This window comes from Chiloscyllium plagiosum, unplaced genomic scaffold (assembly GCF_037043375.1).
Source record: "Chiloscyllium plagiosum isolate Xiang-an unplaced genomic scaffold, Cpla_swu_hap1 HiC_scaffold_4, whole genome shotgun sequence".
NCBI classification, from domain to species: domain Eukaryota; kingdom Metazoa; phylum Chordata; class Chondrichthyes; order Orectolobiformes; family Hemiscylliidae; genus Chiloscyllium; species Chiloscyllium plagiosum.
Genome location: NW_028270142.1, coordinates 104,044,504 through 104,060,970, shown reverse-complemented (window position 1 = coordinate 104,060,970; position 16,467 = coordinate 104,044,504). Strand labels below are relative to the sequence as shown.

Below are 16,467 nucleotides of genomic sequence, written 5' to 3'. Positions count from 1 at the left end.
GATTTTCTGGCAAGAGGCAATCTCATGCAACTTGGAACTCTGCCTCTTTTTACAAAAGAAGGGTGCTCTACATTCCTGAATGGAGATTCAAAAGTAGAGACTTAGTTCCACTCTGATAGTTCTTTCACAGCACAAAATGGTTGAGGAACACTAAAAAAGGCCCCCTTTTCACAGTAGTCAGCTGCTTTGTTCTGAAATCTAACGGTCCTGGCAGCCTCTTTGATATCTGCTGACAAAGGTTTAGCACATAGGGTAAGGTGCTGGGAGGGCTGGATGCCGGCGATGTAAGGTGGCAGTTGTGGGGGGAGTCAGGTAGGGTGCCAACTGGAATGCAGGTAAGATGCAAGGGGAAAGGTAAGTGTATAGGGTATGTTGAGGTTGGTTGGAGAAATAGGGTTCAGAGGGGGTTAGGAGGGCATTTGTCAGGTCTGGGGTTGTCCTACAGCAAGGGGGGTGGGGGGAGATTGATGGCTAGGTCTGGTGGTAGGGATGGGGGTGTGGTTAACTGTTTCTAGTAGGTCCAGGAGTCAGATTGAGTGTGGTGGTGTTGGGGGTTTTGGGGCAAGGGTCCCACAGGGTCTAGTCTGGCAACTGTGGGAATCAATTCAGTTCCAGTAGGGCAAAGGAGATGCTATTTCCCAAGGTGGGGATGACAGGTTCTGGTGGGATGTAGAGTCCTAGAGGGGGTGAGTCTCAGGGCCCAAAGGGATGTTGGTCCTGGATATGTGAGTAAGGGATCTAGGGGTTGTGAGGGATGTAAGTATGGAGTCATAGAATCGTAGAATCCCTACAGTTTGGAAAGGCCATTTGGCCCAACAAGTCCACACCAGAACCATACTCCTACCCTATTACCTTACATTTTCCCCTGACTAATGCTAACCTACACATCCCTGAATACAATGGACAATTTAGCATGACCTGTTGACCTAACCTGCACATCTTTGGTCTGTGGGAGGAAACCAGAGCACCTGGAGGAAACCCATGCAGACCCAGGAGAATGTGCAAACTCCACACAGACAGTCGCCCGAGGCTGGAATTATACCCGGGTCCCTGGCGTTGTGAGGCAGCAGTGCAAATACTGAGCCACCATTCAATAGTTACTTAGGAGTTAGACTATGGATTCAATAGTCCAACCTTTCCTTCGTAATTATGTTATTTAATTTCATGGGAATCATCCATGAAGGTCGAAGTGCTTGCTTCTTCTTAGTTGGGAAGGTGCTTCAAATTTTAGCAGTGATCTTGATTCGTTTATCTCAGTTACTAATAAATGCAAGTATATTCAGTAATAAACACAAAAATGTTTGAAAATTGTTATTATTAAATTTATATTTGACATTTTATATAAACAAAAGATTATGACGATTCCTAATAAAGAACTCAAGATTCATAAAGATCACATCAATCAAGTAAATTGATCCAATGTGAGAGATTAAAGAATGGTAAGTCATATGCCAATAAATTCTAACGAAGATACAGAATAACATTGCTCAGCCGAAGTTACTAACTAATTCATTTGTTGAAAGCACATTACTTCGCAATGCAAATGCAGAAAAAATAAAGGAAGGGGAAAAAACTGAATATTTAGATGTATGTTAGTTGTCAAATGACAAACTCACCTAAAACATTAGACAACACAACACAGTAAAGACTATTGGAACAATTTGTACCCACAGCAAAGGAACACAATAGTAATAGGATTGTTTTTGTTTAGTGCAAAACAAGTCCAAGAACATTAGAATCTTTAGTACTAGAGTTCCACTTGGACAGTCTGTCCTCCTAATAAACTCATTTTCATTTCAGAGAAGGAATCTTTCATCAATCAGCGTTTTTGCAGCTAAATTCTTGCGTCCTACTGCAAGACGAATAAACTGAATAACCTTTGAATCAGAAAGAACAAAACAATAATTTTAGAGAAATGTGCAGAACCGTTAGGACTTATTTTGCTTCTGATCAAAATGCATCATGTTTAACAAAGCCTGAAGGTAAGGCAAATTGGAGTTTTAAATAAAAGAATGGGACTATGCGACTCATTTTCACAAAAGTTTTGAACTTGAACTCTGGTCATCTGGGGTCATTGAGCATCCAAACATTTACTGATTGGAGCTCATCACAACCAGACTTAATTCTACCATCTTCTCACACTTCCTAGGACAGTAATTAGTAGTGTCAGCTCTGGCTGATTTTTCTTGTCACTGTTTCAGAGGTAGTGGATAGAATATTCCTAGGGCTTGGTTTTGTGTAAGTAGTTAATATCCCTAAAAGTGATGTCTGGTTGAGACCTTGAAATATAGCAACTTCAATGTTTCACTGCTTCAGGATTGCAGGAGAGTGGGGGTTGTCGTTTTATAACTTCTGGATAAGACATGAATGTATTATAATCAGCGCAGAGCTGCTTTCTCAACCTAGCATTGTCTTTCAAAGCTATAGCACGTTTGCTGACATTTAGCATTTCTAAGCATTTATTTAGAGGATGCACATTACATAACCCACAACTATATATTCACTCTGTATCTACTTAGAGGAAGTAAGGTGAATCCTTAGATGATGTTTTCTACCTGAATAAAATTAAATGCAATAAACATACAAACACATATTACTGTGAAGAACCAAATTTTGATCTGTTTTGATGGTATTTGTCACATATTTTCTTCAAGCTAACTGGTGAATTGGGGAAATGCTTGCAGAAAATGAAAGAACATGGTTGGTGAAGACCACAGAAAAAGGCAAATTCAACTGGAAAGATTAGTGTTGATCTTAAGGCAGAGGAGATGCTAATCCCAAAGAAAGCTGAGTTTAAGTAGCTGATTGGGTAGTCTACTGACCTTGAAGGGAGTAAAAGGTAAATCAGACAATGCATTACAGAGCGGGGAGGAGACTACACGTTGGTTGTGCTGGGGCTGACAGGAGCTTGGTGGTGGGAACTTGGTGGGACTCATGGCATGATGGTGGGTTGGGGGAATTGGTTGTTTATTAGGAAGTAGGGGGATATCAGAAACCTGTGGGGGAATCTGAAGCCTAATGGTGAGAGGGAATCAGGGTCTGGGTGCTGTGGTGAATGTTGAAATCAGAGACCTGATAATGCTGGTGGGCTGGAGTGGTTTTGGGAGATAAAATTGGAAATTTGACAGTGGTGGGAGGAACCAGTGGTCTTGCTAGCAGGGAGAGAAGAGTGGGAAACTTGAAGATTGTTTGGTGGCGTCAGAGGCCTAGGGCAGAGGAGAGAAGTTGGAGGGGATATATGATTGTGGAACTAAGCTACTTAGTTCCTAATAGCTCGAGAAACCCACATAGACTTAAAGTTGAAAAGTTGAATGAAGCTCATGGCCTCATTATCATTTGAATTCAGTGGTTTTAAGAAGATTATGTATCATTTTTTGTTAGAGTGTGGGCTATGTAGTGGTTTGGCACAAAGTAGCTCTGTTGTGGTGAATTTATTACACAGATATTTGAAGGTGGCTTTAAATGTCCCTGAGAGTTTTTGAAAAGTAGAAAATATAACGATATAAAAGAGACCTAAGGGGCAACTTTTTCACGCAGAGGGTGGTACGTGTATGGAATGAGCTGGCAGAGGAAATGGTGGAGGCTGGTAAAGTTGCAAATTTAAGAGGCATTTGGATGGGTATATGAATAGGAAGGGTTTGGAGGGATATGGGCAGGGTGCTGGCAGGTGGGACTAGATTGGGTTAGGATATCTGGTCAGCATGGGCGAGTTGGACCGAAGGGTCTGATTCCATGCTGTACATCTCTATGACTCTATAACAGTGGATTGTTTACAATCTTTTGCTATAGCTAAACAAAGACAGCTAGTAGATAAATTGAAGATAGAAGTAAAAGCCGGATTTATGAGGATGAGATGATACAAGTAATCGCACAACATTTAGAACTAGAAGAAAGGAATCCTGAAATTGCAATGTCACAATGCAATTTAGCTACAAAATAGATTCAAACAGAGAGAAAGAGAAATGAAAAGATTTTAATGAGACGAGAGAGGAAAACAGGGAAATAGAGTTAATAAAACTTGACATGAGAAAAGTGAAAAAGAAAGGCGGATGGAAACCGAATAGTGATCATAGTTAACAGATAGAGTTAAAGAAATATTATATTTTCTAACTCTGGATGGAATTTATTAGTGCAAAGTCATGTTATTAGGAATGAAAAATGAAACAGCAATTATTCAACAATAAAGCAATAAAGGATTAAAGGACTATGTAGTTGTACAATTTATTCATGTTCTGGTTCCTTTTAGCCACACCTGGGAAGAACATTCACATCATTTGACTGAACTTTTAGGTCAGCTACAAAATGCCAATTTGGACATTAATTTCACGAAGAGTGAATTTGCCAAGTCAAAGATGGTTTATTTGGGCTATTCTGTGGGACAAGGCCAAGTAGCTCTTAGAAAAAGAGCTAGGCAGCACGGTGGCTCAGTGGTTAGCACTGCTGAATCACAGTACCAGAGTCCTAGGTTCGATTCCAGCCTCGGGTGACGGTCTGTGTGGAGTTTGCACATTCTCCCTGTGTCTGCATGGATTTCCTCCGGGTGCTCTGGTTTCCTCCCACAATCCAAAGATGTGCAGGTCAGGTAAATTGGCCATGCTAAATTGCCCATAGGTTAGGTGCGTTCGTCAGAGGGAAATGGGTGTGGTGGGTTACTCTTCGGAGGACTTGTTGGGCCAAAGGGCCTGTTTCCACACTTTAAAAAAATAACTCACAGGCTTTTAGGATGAGAAGGTAAATTTTAAGTTATGTTGGCATAAGTGGATTTTATTGCAAGTTTGTTCTGAACCTCAGCAGTGTCATTACATCTTTAACAGACTTGTTCATAAAAGGCACAGCATTTGAATGGGTATATGAGTTTCAAAGTACCCTTGAAAAGGCTGTGTTGACAACAACAACAATTTTAGCCATGCCTAAAAATTAGAAGCCCTTCAAACTGGCTGTTGATACTAGCAACATTGTTGTTTTACACAAGATAATGAGATGATTGAATGGACTGCCAGTCATCTCTTAAACTAACTGGCTGTATGTCAACAAAAACATTTAATTGTCAAGAAAGAAACAATGAGCCTTCTGCTGGCTGAATTTTGAAAAATACATCAGCAACTACATGGAAGAAAGTATTATTTACATGGACCAAAATTCTCTTTATTCATAGCACATACTACCTCTTGAAAGAACTCCAACAAATTGGTCAAATATGGTTCCAATTTCTCTTTCGTAAAATCATGCTGTAACAGCATAATTACCTTGAACTTTTCTAAGTGCCCTGCTCTAAAGTACAACGGCTCCAAATATCTTCCCTATAGTGTTAAGCCAATTTACTTGTAGCTTCCAACTTTCTGCCTCTGTTTCGTTTTGAATAATGGGATTATATTTACTACTTTCTCACTAGCCGCTATTTTTTAACCCCGGGATGAAGTTTATCAGGATCCAAAGACTTAACTGTGCAAAGCTCCAATGATTTGCTCAGTACTACTTTCTTGGTGATAGTTACACCTCCCTTCTTTTCCATTTCCTCATTTACAGATGTTTCTGAGATGTCACTACAGGGTAAACCAATACAAAATACTCATGGAGTTCAACTTTTAATTAATCAAAAGAACTTGGGTGTATATTCAGTAACGAGACAAAACTAATTGACCTTTAGAAAATTGATAAATAAAAGTTAGCACAAATTTGATAAAGGCAAATCATATTTGATCAACTTGATTCTTTGGTGAAGTAATGAAAAAGATTGATGAGGATAGTTCAGTTGATGTTTCTGAACTTTGAAGTGCATTTGAGAAAACTCCACATAATAGACTTTATAGCAAAATTAGAGTACTGGGATTAAAGAGACAGTGGAAATATGCATATGAAATTTTCTGAGGAACATAAAGAAAAGTGTAGTGATAAATAGTTATTTTGAATTGCATGTTGTTTTTCCACTGCTTTTTTTGACAAATATTAATGACCTGGACTTGGACATCCCCAGACGTTTTGGAGTACAGTCATTAATGTAAGTAACCTGGCTGTTAATTTGCACAAATCAAGATTTCAGAAATAGCGATATTGTAATAGCCAGAAAAGTTGTTTTCATTGATGTTTATTGAAGAACTTAACGAGAATAGTGGTGGTGCTTTGGTCATTTATGAAACATGCCATAGGACTTTTTATGGACATCTGAAAGAGCAGATGACTCCTTGATTTAAAATCTCATCCAAAAGGCCAGTCCTCTAACCTCCCCAAAATCTCAAGCTAGAGTTTTGCACACAAGATGCTGGAGTGAGTCTTTAAAGCAACAAACTGAATTCAGAGGTGAGTGTGACATCAAGTGAGTCACAACTGATATCATATAACACAAGAGGATAATTGGATGCAAGCTAAAACTTCTAAAGGGAACTGGCAGTCTTTTATTTTCCTATTTAAATTACTTAAAAATACATGTGAATACAGATTTGTAGTTATACGTACCTTTTGTTGTACATAAGTTAGAAAAGCAGCAAAAATGAAACTTTGAGTAGCAAGGTCCACCATACAGAAAAACAGCACATCAAAAATAATCAGTGCGCTTTCATTGCCATAGTACAGAACTTCAGCGAATGAAAGCTTTTCATCTGAGACAAAGCAAAGAGAAATTTTTCAGTATTGACGCAAAGTAAAAAAATATCTTTACAGTTCTATGACAATTTGAAGATCTGACTTGTTTCAAATTATAAATGCTCTGTTTTTGATATTTCCTAATGTAATTTAGATCAACAATCACCACTTTAATTTGATTACTGATAATTGGAAGCAAAATAATTTACCTCACTTTAAAGTGATAGATGAGTCATTTCTGTCCAGGCGGACTACTTAAACAGTGTTCATTGCTAAGCCTATTTATTCAGTAGAAATTTGTTTATTGAGCTACCTAGCGACGAGAAAATACAGAGCTAACCTGGGAATGCTAATTTCACATTGTACACCACTTCGTAAAAACTAGTCTGCTCTACTGCATTCAATATCACATAAGAAAACCACTTATTTCAGAAATGGTCAGATCTCAATATTTAAGAAAAAATATTTTGTTTCATTAGAAGTAACTAATTAAGTATCAGTTAAAATAAAATAATTAAAATAATCAAGAGGGAAATAGCCAGATTCCCAAGACTAGCTGTGCTTTTATCGCTGAGAAATAATTACTTTGTTATTTCAACTAATTCTATTTGTCCATTTGTGGCATAAATAAATTCATTACATGACAACATACTTGAAAATGAAACCATTTCCATCACTCATATGCCTTACACAACTAAAACATTCACAAATATTAATATAAAGACATATTTAATCAAATGAAATGAAAACAAGTATTTATTTCAATTTTTTTTTCTTTTCTAGTAGTTCTCAAATTATCTTTTTTCAATGGTGAAATATGAATTGATTATATTCTTTTAAGACATTATAACTTGCTATTATTAGATTTATGGAAATATGTAATTATAGAAAGAAGGAAACTCAGAGTTATACCGTTGTAGAAAATGGTTTTGTCTATAGGCTCATGTAGCTCCATTTCAATTATTCTTTCCAATAATAGTTTATCCTGTACAATGTAATCCATGTCACGAATCGCCTGTAAACATGCAAAAAATATAAATTCAGTGCTTTATGGTGTATTTTATCTGAACAGAAAGAATCACTCACAAGTTATGTTTTTCTGAAGAGTTTTAAATTCCAGAAATCTATAATAAAAACACAAGCAAAACTATTCCAACAAAGTGGTTGTGCAGGTCAAATTTCAGATTGGAGTCCCTCTTAATTTGATTGGGCTCTGTGCACATGGAACGGAGGTGGGATTTACAGCTTTGACGTAGGGATACTACCACTGTTTTGATGCTGCTGTCACTTTAAAAAGCTTATTTTATCCTTTTTGTTTCAAGTGAGGTTGTAAAGGCAGGGGTGACAAATTGTCTAGTTTAGCAATGACAGGGGAGTGGCCAGTTCTCCCCGTTCAGGTATTTTCTAGTTTGGTCTAGCTGTATCAGTCACAAGATGCTAGTATCCAGATAAGGTTCCAAGTTTCAGCAGACGATTCTGGATTGCACCCTAAGGAGAAATGTTTATTGAATTCAGAGAAGTTAAATAGCACATTGATGGCATCAGCAAAAGTTTTGTCTACAGAGCTTTGACAGTTCTGTGGGCACGTCCGTTTGGCTTGTAGTTAATATTTATATATATAGGTTCTTGAATGTTAGTAACATGTTATACCAATAAGATAGACATTGTTAAAGAGCAGACCAAATGTTAGGTACCTTATGTTACTTACTTTACCAACTAAATAACATTACTTATTAACTTTACTTAATTACTTTATTAATTTACTTTACTTTATTTACATAGTAAACAACATTAATTGCTGCTGCAGACTGGACCAGATTTTTAGAAATACCCACTCATCAAACTCACATCTGCTTACTCTGCTAAAATGCAATTGGAAATGCTAACCTGACACTTGGGAGCCAGTGATGTCCTGCTGTTGTGAAAGCCAAAAAGCTTAGTTCTGGCTTCCCAATGCCCAACTTAGACTTTTACCTACACCCAAGTTGTGTTTTGGGATGATGTCACTTCTAACAGTCTGTGAATAGCAGGAGGGGTCCAAACATAGTTGTTTGGAAGCACCTGCATGAATCACAATGAATTAGTATGCTGCTACAGCATGTAATCAAGAAAGCTAACAGAAAACTATCTTTTATTATGAGAGCTATTCAAGATAAGAGTAAAGATGTTATGTTTCAGTTATACAGCGCACTGGAGAGACTGCATCTTGAATACTATGTGCTGTTTTGATCTCCTTATTTAGACAGGATGTAAATGCACTGAAAGCAGTTCAGAGGAGGAAATTCCAGATTGATAAAGCAAAGTACTGTGGATGTTGGAGATCGGAAATAAAAACACAAACATTGGAGAAATCCAGCAGGTCTCAGCATCTCGAGAGAAAATCTCAGTGTTAACATTTCAAATCCAAAGTGGACTGGAACAACTTGGCTATGGAACAGTTAGCCCTGGAGCATACATTTTCAATACTCCTGCTGGAATTTGTCAGAGTCAAGAGCATTTGTATTATTCAGACATTTCTTGAAATCAGATAGTGTTGAATTGGATAAATGCTGGCAACTGTGATTTATAAGGACTATAGGAGAAAGCCAAGGTGAATTGTTCACTTAACTAAAGATGCTTGCAAAAGTTTAGTCTTATTTTTTGCACTGATGTACTGAGATTCTCCATCATGGAGGATAGAGCTAATTGTGGAAAATTCTCCTTCAGGAAATTGTTTCGATTACCACCATCATTCATAACTGGATTTGGCAAGGCTGCAGAACTCAAATCTGATCCATTGGCTATGGAATCAGTTAGCTCTGGTTATTGAATGCTAGGAGTGCAAATAGTCTTGCATTATAGCTACACTAGGCCAGCACCTCATTTTTAAATATGCCTGGAGCTGCTCCTGACATGTCCTCCTTCACTCTTCATTAAACCAGGGTTAATCCCCTGGTTTGGCAGTAGCAGTAGAGTGGAGGAATTGTTGGGCCATAAGGTTACAGTGTGGTTGAATACAATTCTACCATTGCTGATGGCCCACAGGTGTCATGATTGCCCAGTTACCTCATGTATTCAAAGTCTGTCCTATTCATCATGGCGGTAATTTCGCAAATCACAACAAATGATTTTGATATTGTGAAGATGGACTTTGTTGGGGTGCAATAAATACTACAAATAGATTGGTGCAGACAATGTCAAGTAGATTTTTCCTCCTTGGTGTTACCCCACCACTTGCAGCAGACCCATTCTACCCTTTAGGCTCAGCCAACTTGATTAAGAGTGGTGCCACAGAATAACTGTTAATAATAGACATTGAAGTCCCCGAAGCAGTGTTCATTCTGTGCACTCCACCATCAGTGCTTCCTCCAAATGGTGTTGAATATGGAGGAATACTGATTCAACAATTGAAGAATAGGTGATATGTGGTAATCAGCAGGAACTTCCCTTGCCTATGTTTGACTGAATGCCTGAGATTTCATGAGGCATGGAGGCAATGTTGAGGATAGCTAGGGCAACTCCCTCCTGACTGTGTCGCACTGTGCTACAACGTTTAGTGGGTATGTCATGCCTATGGAACAGAACATCCCCGGGCATGATGATGGTGGTATGATTACATGAGTATTACTGTCAGGCTGTTGATTAACACATCTGTAGTCAACAGGGCTGTGTTTGTCATCGTCATTTCTGCTGTTCAGATCAATACCAGGTGGTTTGATGAAATTCATTCCTTTGTTTAAGCTTTATAGTACTTTTGAACAACTGAATGGTTTGTTCAGCTATTTCAGAGGGCAGTTAAGAGACAACCACATTGCTATGGATTTGGAATCACATGTAGGCCAGACTGGGTTGGGATGGCAGACTTCCTTAGCTAAGAGACATTTATTTAAACTTGATTTGTAGGACATGGAAGTCACTGACTGGGCCAGCATTTATTGCTGTCCCTGGTTGCCCTTGAGAAGGTGAGCTGCCTTCTTGAACCACTCAGCTTTCATGCTGTAGGAAGACCCACAATGTTATTAGAGAGGGAATTCCAGTATTTTGACTCTGAGATTGTGAAGGAACAGTAATATATTTCTAAGTCAGGATGATGAGTGGCTTGGAGGGCAAATTGCAGGTGGTGGTGTTCCCATATATTTGTTGCCCATGTCCTTCTAGATAGAAGCGGTTGTGGGTTTGTAACGTGCTAATGATCTTTGGTTAATTTCTGCAGTGCATCTTTTAGATAGTATACACTGCAGCTACTAAGCATCAGTGGAGGAGGGAGTGAATGTGATGCCAATCAAATGGGCTGCTTTGTCCTGGATGGTGTTAAGCTTCTTGAGTGTTGTTACAGCAGGCAAGTGGAAAGGATCCCATCACACTACTGACTTGTGCCTTGTAGATCAGGGATAGGGTTTGGAGAGGCAGGAGATGAGTTACTCAATGGAGTATTCCAAGCATCTGACCTGATCTTGTAGCCTCTGTGGTTTTTTGGCCCATCCAGTTGAAAATGGTAACCCCAAGGATGTTGATAGTGTGAGATTTAGTGTTGGGAACACCATTGAATATCAAGGGGTGGTGGTTAGATTGTCTCTTACTTGTCACTTATCAGCCCATTTATCCAAATCTTGTTGTATTTGAAGGTGGTCCGCTTTACTATCTGAGGAATTGCAAACTGTGTAATCATCAGTGAACATCTCCACTTCTGACCTTACGATGGAGGGAAGGTCAGCGATGAAGCAGCTGAACATGATTGGGCCTAAGACACCACCCTGAGGAATTCCTGCAGAGATGTTCTGCAGCTGAGATAACTGAACTCCTAATACCACAACCATCTTCCTATTTACCAAGTATGGCTCTAACTAGCAGAGGGTTTGTCCCCTGATATGCAAGCTATTGATGCAATACACAGTTGAGTGTGGCCTTGATGTCAAAGGCTGCCATTCTTACCACAGCTCTGTTTTTTCAGCCATTTTATTCACGTTAGAACCAAGGCTGTAATGAGATCAGGAGATGGATGACCCCGGCAGAACTTAAATTGAGCATCAGTGAGCAGGTTATTGCTGATCTGGTGCTGCTTGATAGCACTATTGGTGACACTTCCAACAGTTTACTGATGATTGAGAGTAGACTGATGGGGTGGTAACTGGCTGGGTTGGATTTGTCCTGCTTTTTCATTGATACTGAGCGGCTTGCTAGGCCATTTCAGAAGGCAGTTGAGAGTCAACCACATTGTTGTGGGTGTGGAGTCATATGTAAGCCAGACCAGGTAAGGACAGCAGATTTCCTTCCCCTGAAAGGTATTAGTGAGCCAGATGGGTTTTTGTTTCCAACAATTGACAATGGTTTCATGATCATCAATATATTCTTAATTCCAGATTTTTTAAAACTGAAATAAAATTCCACCACCTGCTGTGGTGGGTTTCGAACCTGGCTCTCGGGAACATTGGCCGAGTTTCTGGATTAATAGTCTAGCAATAACTACAAGGCTATTGTCTCCCCCACAGTGAACCAATCAGTTTTTACAACACTTGATTTATAGTTAAATAATGACCATTAGACTGACTTCAGTTTTAAGCTTTTAATTTCATGTAGTTATTGAGCTCAAAGTGCACCATCTGCCATTGTGACATTTGACTCTGTGCCTCAGGGCATTAGGCTGGGTTTCTGGATTACTCATTCAGTGACATTAAAACTGTCACTACCTCCTGAAAATTAGTTGGGAATGTATTGTGAAGATGGCACCAAGAGGCTTCAAGAGGATATGGATAGGCTGAGTAAGTGTGTAAGAATGTGGATAAATGGAAAATAATGTGTGAAATTTTCCACTTCGGTATGGGGAAATTAGGCACAAAATATTTATGCAATAGTGAGAGATTGAAAAGTGTTGATTTCCAAAGGGACCTGGACGTCCTCGTTTGTAATTCGCTGAAAATTAACATGCAGGTACCCCAAGTATTTAACAAGGCAGATGGCATATTGGCCTTCATTGCAAGAGGATTTGAGTAGGAAAGTAAAGATGTCTTGTTTCAATTATATGAAATTGAAGGTGGACTCTTCATCCAAGGAAGGATAAGTTGCCATAGAGGAAGTGTGATCGATGTTCATTAGAATAATTCCTGGGTAGTAAAACTGTCCTATGAAGTGAGATTAAGGAGACAGGGTCTGCACTCACTGGTGCATAAGAATGAGAGGTGATCTCGTGGAAACTTACAAAATTCTTACAAGGTGAGACAGAGTAGATTTAGACAGACTTTTCTCGCGTGGTTGGGGCAGGGGATATCTGGAATCAGAGAACACAGTCTCAGAATCAGGAGCAAGTAATTTAAGTTAAAAATCACGCAACACCAGGTTATAGTCCAACAGGTTTATTTGGAAGCACTAGCTTTTGGAGCACCATTCCTTCATCAGATGGTTGTGGAGGTTAAGATCATGCTCACAGAATTTATAGCCAAAGGAGTCCAGTGTCATGGAGATGTGATACAGTAAATAATCTTAGATTAAAACTTTCATTTTTTAAGGGATGTGCAGATTTCTGTTCTTTGATAAGTAATCCCAGAACTTCTTCTAAATTTCGTTCCCCATTGTAACACACACGCACACACACTCCTACATACTCACACACCCACACAGACCCTCGCGCACACACAAGTTCTCAATCATATGCACACACATACACCCCCTGCACTCACATCAATACATGCACCCTCTCACACATACCTGATCACCCTCACACACACACACACACACTTAACCAAGTTTACACTCACACATATATGCACACACACTCTATCACATGCACTCACACCCACATGAACACTCACACGCAAGCTCAGTCTGTCACTCCTACATGTGCATACATATAAGCTTATGGGGTGAATTTGTTTTTGCAGAATTATATTTTATTTTACTCAAAAACCGCATGAATCCATGTAAAACCATGTAAAACTATCCAGAGGATTTGTCAGTCTGACATAGCATTGGGACACAGACAGACTTCACACCTATTGTTTAAAAAGCTGAGCTAACTTGAGAATCAGGTTATCACCTGATGAAGGAGCATCGCTCCGAAAGCTAGTGTGCTTCTAATTAAACCTGTTGGACTATAACCTGGTGTTGTATGATTTCTAACTTGAGAATGTAATTTAAAAGAAGTTCTGGGATTTACATATCAAAGAACAGAAACCAGCATATCTAAGATTGTTTACTGTATCACATCTCCATGACACTGTGTGATTTTCAACTTTGTCCACACCAGTCCAACACCGGCACCTCCAAATCGAGTAACTTAAGATTGAGATAAGAAAGAATTTCTTCACTCAATGTGGAGTGAATCTTTGGAATTCTCCATGCTAGCAAATTGTGGAAGCTCAATCATTGAGTATATTCAAGACAGATCATTAGATTTCTAGATACAAATAATATCAAGGGGTATGGGGACAATCTGGGAAGATGGCTTTGAGGTTGCTGATCAACCGAGATCTCACTGAATGGAGAAGCAGGCTTGTGAGGCTCAATGGCTTATTTCTGTTCCTCTTCTCCTGTGTTGTTTCTGAAGGATGAGAATGGACAATTCATCATGGTCTATCATGTACGGTATGTTTTGTGACTTTGTTAAGCGTAGTTTTAGTGCTATAGAAGGAGAGAAAATATGGTTGGAAGGTTCAATCATGGATTTGAAGGAATTATGGACACTATTCTCAGAAATAGCAACATGTTCACGTCTTGGATGAGGATTGTCCGGCTGTAGATGGGGCAAGAGTTTGCAAACATTGAGGGATCAGAGACAGTTGAGGTTGTTCGGGATGTTGACCACAGCTTAGAAACTGAGGATGTCATTACCTGATGAAAGGAAGCTATTAACAATAACATCTATTTTGGAGGTCATGAAATGAAGCTGGTGGCCAGTAGTTTCGTACAAATAGGATTGAAGGAGCAAGACTAGTTTGGACAAGGCATGACAGATTGGAGATAATTTGATTGGAGGACTAGGGAATGGAGTGAAATACAGAAGCAGCTCTTTGTGACAGACAAGCCTGTGAGCACCTCACACTTGCTGTACTCCTTTTCAAAGGAATTAATTTACTCCCCAAGACTAACAATACATCAATGATACAATCATGCCCTGAAGGAGGATATGAAAGAAATCTCATGTAGTTTCTGAGTAGAAGCTTGTGGCATAACAGTTCAACGCATTTGTAACATTCAGAGTCGCTGACAACAACCTATCCTGGCAGTTTTCTAGGCCAGCAGCAGGAATACTAGGTAGCAGCGATTATAATGACTGAATTTTATATTCAGTTAGAGGGAGAGAAGAGTGGATTCACACTATTACACATAATTAAATACAATTTTGAAGGCATAAAAGCAGAGCTAAATAAATTGAACTGGTAAATTAGTTTGAGGGATAGATCAACAGATATTTCAGGAGATATTTCAAAATACACAGAATAGACAAGAAGGAAAAATTCCAAAGGGAGACCCACCCTGTTGCTGAGTCAAAATCATAGAATTATATCGTATAGAAGGTCTTCCGTCCATCGAATGTACCACCAAAAATATATAAAATCTACAACAGAGTTATGATACTTCAAGTGTTCATTCAAGTAGATTTTAAAGGCTGCGGTTAACTGTAACTATCTTCCCAGGCAATGCATTCTGAGCCCCCATAACCCTCTAAATCTCCTGCATTCACCTTATTTTAACCCTTCAACTAAAGGGAACAGCTGTTTTGATTCATCCTGTCACTGCCCCTCATAATCTTATACTCCTCTAACAGATCCCTTCCTCAATCTTCTCTGTTCCAAAAAAAAGGTCAAGTTTATCCAGCTTCTCTTCAAAGCTGAGATGGTCCATCTCAGGTAACATGCTCAGGAATCTCATCTACAATCCCTGCATGTCAAAAGATAGAACCCTTTCATACAATTATAAAATTGCTACAGTGTGGAAGCAAGCGATTTGGCCTATTGAATCCACACCGATCCTCCAAAAAGTATCCCACCCAGACCCATCCTGATCTGTGTAACTCTGCATTTCCCATGGCTAATCTAACTAGCCTGCACACCCCTGGACATTATGGGCAATTTCTCATGGCCAATCCAACTAACCTGCATATTTTTGGACAGTCGGAGGAAGCCAGAATACCAAGAAACCCATGCAGACATGGGGAGAATGTATAAACTCTACATAGACAGTTGCTTGAGAATGGAATAGAACCTGGTGGCTGGAGTTGTGAGGCAGGAGTGCTCACCACTGAGCCACCATGCCAGCCTCTGTTCACAAATAGTTGCTGATAAGTCACTCTCAAAGCATGGTGGTAAGTCATGAGAACTCTGCAGCCAAAGGCGTGCGAACCAGCGATACTACAGAATTCTAATCTGAGCAGCATGATTGTCATTGTCAAAGGGGAATGATATGGAGAGGTGCTCTGGTGGAAATGGCATCAGTAACATCCTAAATGCATTTATGGGTTGAGGATTGAGATATATATACCCTATTGTTCCTAGTTGCTCAAATAAGCTTCTAGGATACAAATGACAGCCACTAAGACAGGACAGCCACCTAATCTTTGTGAGTGCAAGTTCTTCTTCAACAGATGACATAGTTTAGAGATGATGGTATAAAATCTGTCTTTCAGATTGTTAGAAAAAAATAAAGTGAGCCCTATTAATCCAAGATCTCATCATTTACCTGCGTATCCTTGGTGGTTCCCTGTATGCATCCCTGCCAGTCTGCAGTCGATTGAATTCATTTGACTGTCAGTGTGGAGTTTGCACATTCACCCTATTTGTGGTGGGTTTCCTCTGGATACTCCGCTTTCCTCCCACAGTCAAAATGATTGGAGGTACTGAATACTGCAAAGACTATCGGTGTTGACAACATTCTGCAATAATACTGAAGACTTGTGTTCCAGAATCTGCACTAACC

General features: G+C 39.3%; 1 protein-coding gene across 1 annotated transcript in view; it reads right to left on the bottom strand.

The window, feature by feature from the left end:
• Positions 1-1,346: 1,346 nt before the first annotated feature.
• Positions 1,347-16,467, bottom strand: part of tmem67 (transmembrane protein 67) — a 208,576-nt gene continuing 193,455 nt past the window's right edge. Inside the window, exons 23-25 of the mRNA XM_087985875.1 lie at positions 7,492-7,594; positions 6,454-6,596; positions 1,347-1,877 (exon numbers count right to left, since the gene is read on the bottom strand). Coding sequence (XP_087842001.1) covers positions 1,797-1,877; positions 6,454-6,596; positions 7,492-7,594 — 327 coding nt within the window. The 3' untranslated portion in view covers positions 1,347-1,796. The remainder of the gene's footprint in view (positions 1,878-6,453; positions 6,597-7,491; positions 7,595-16,467) is intronic.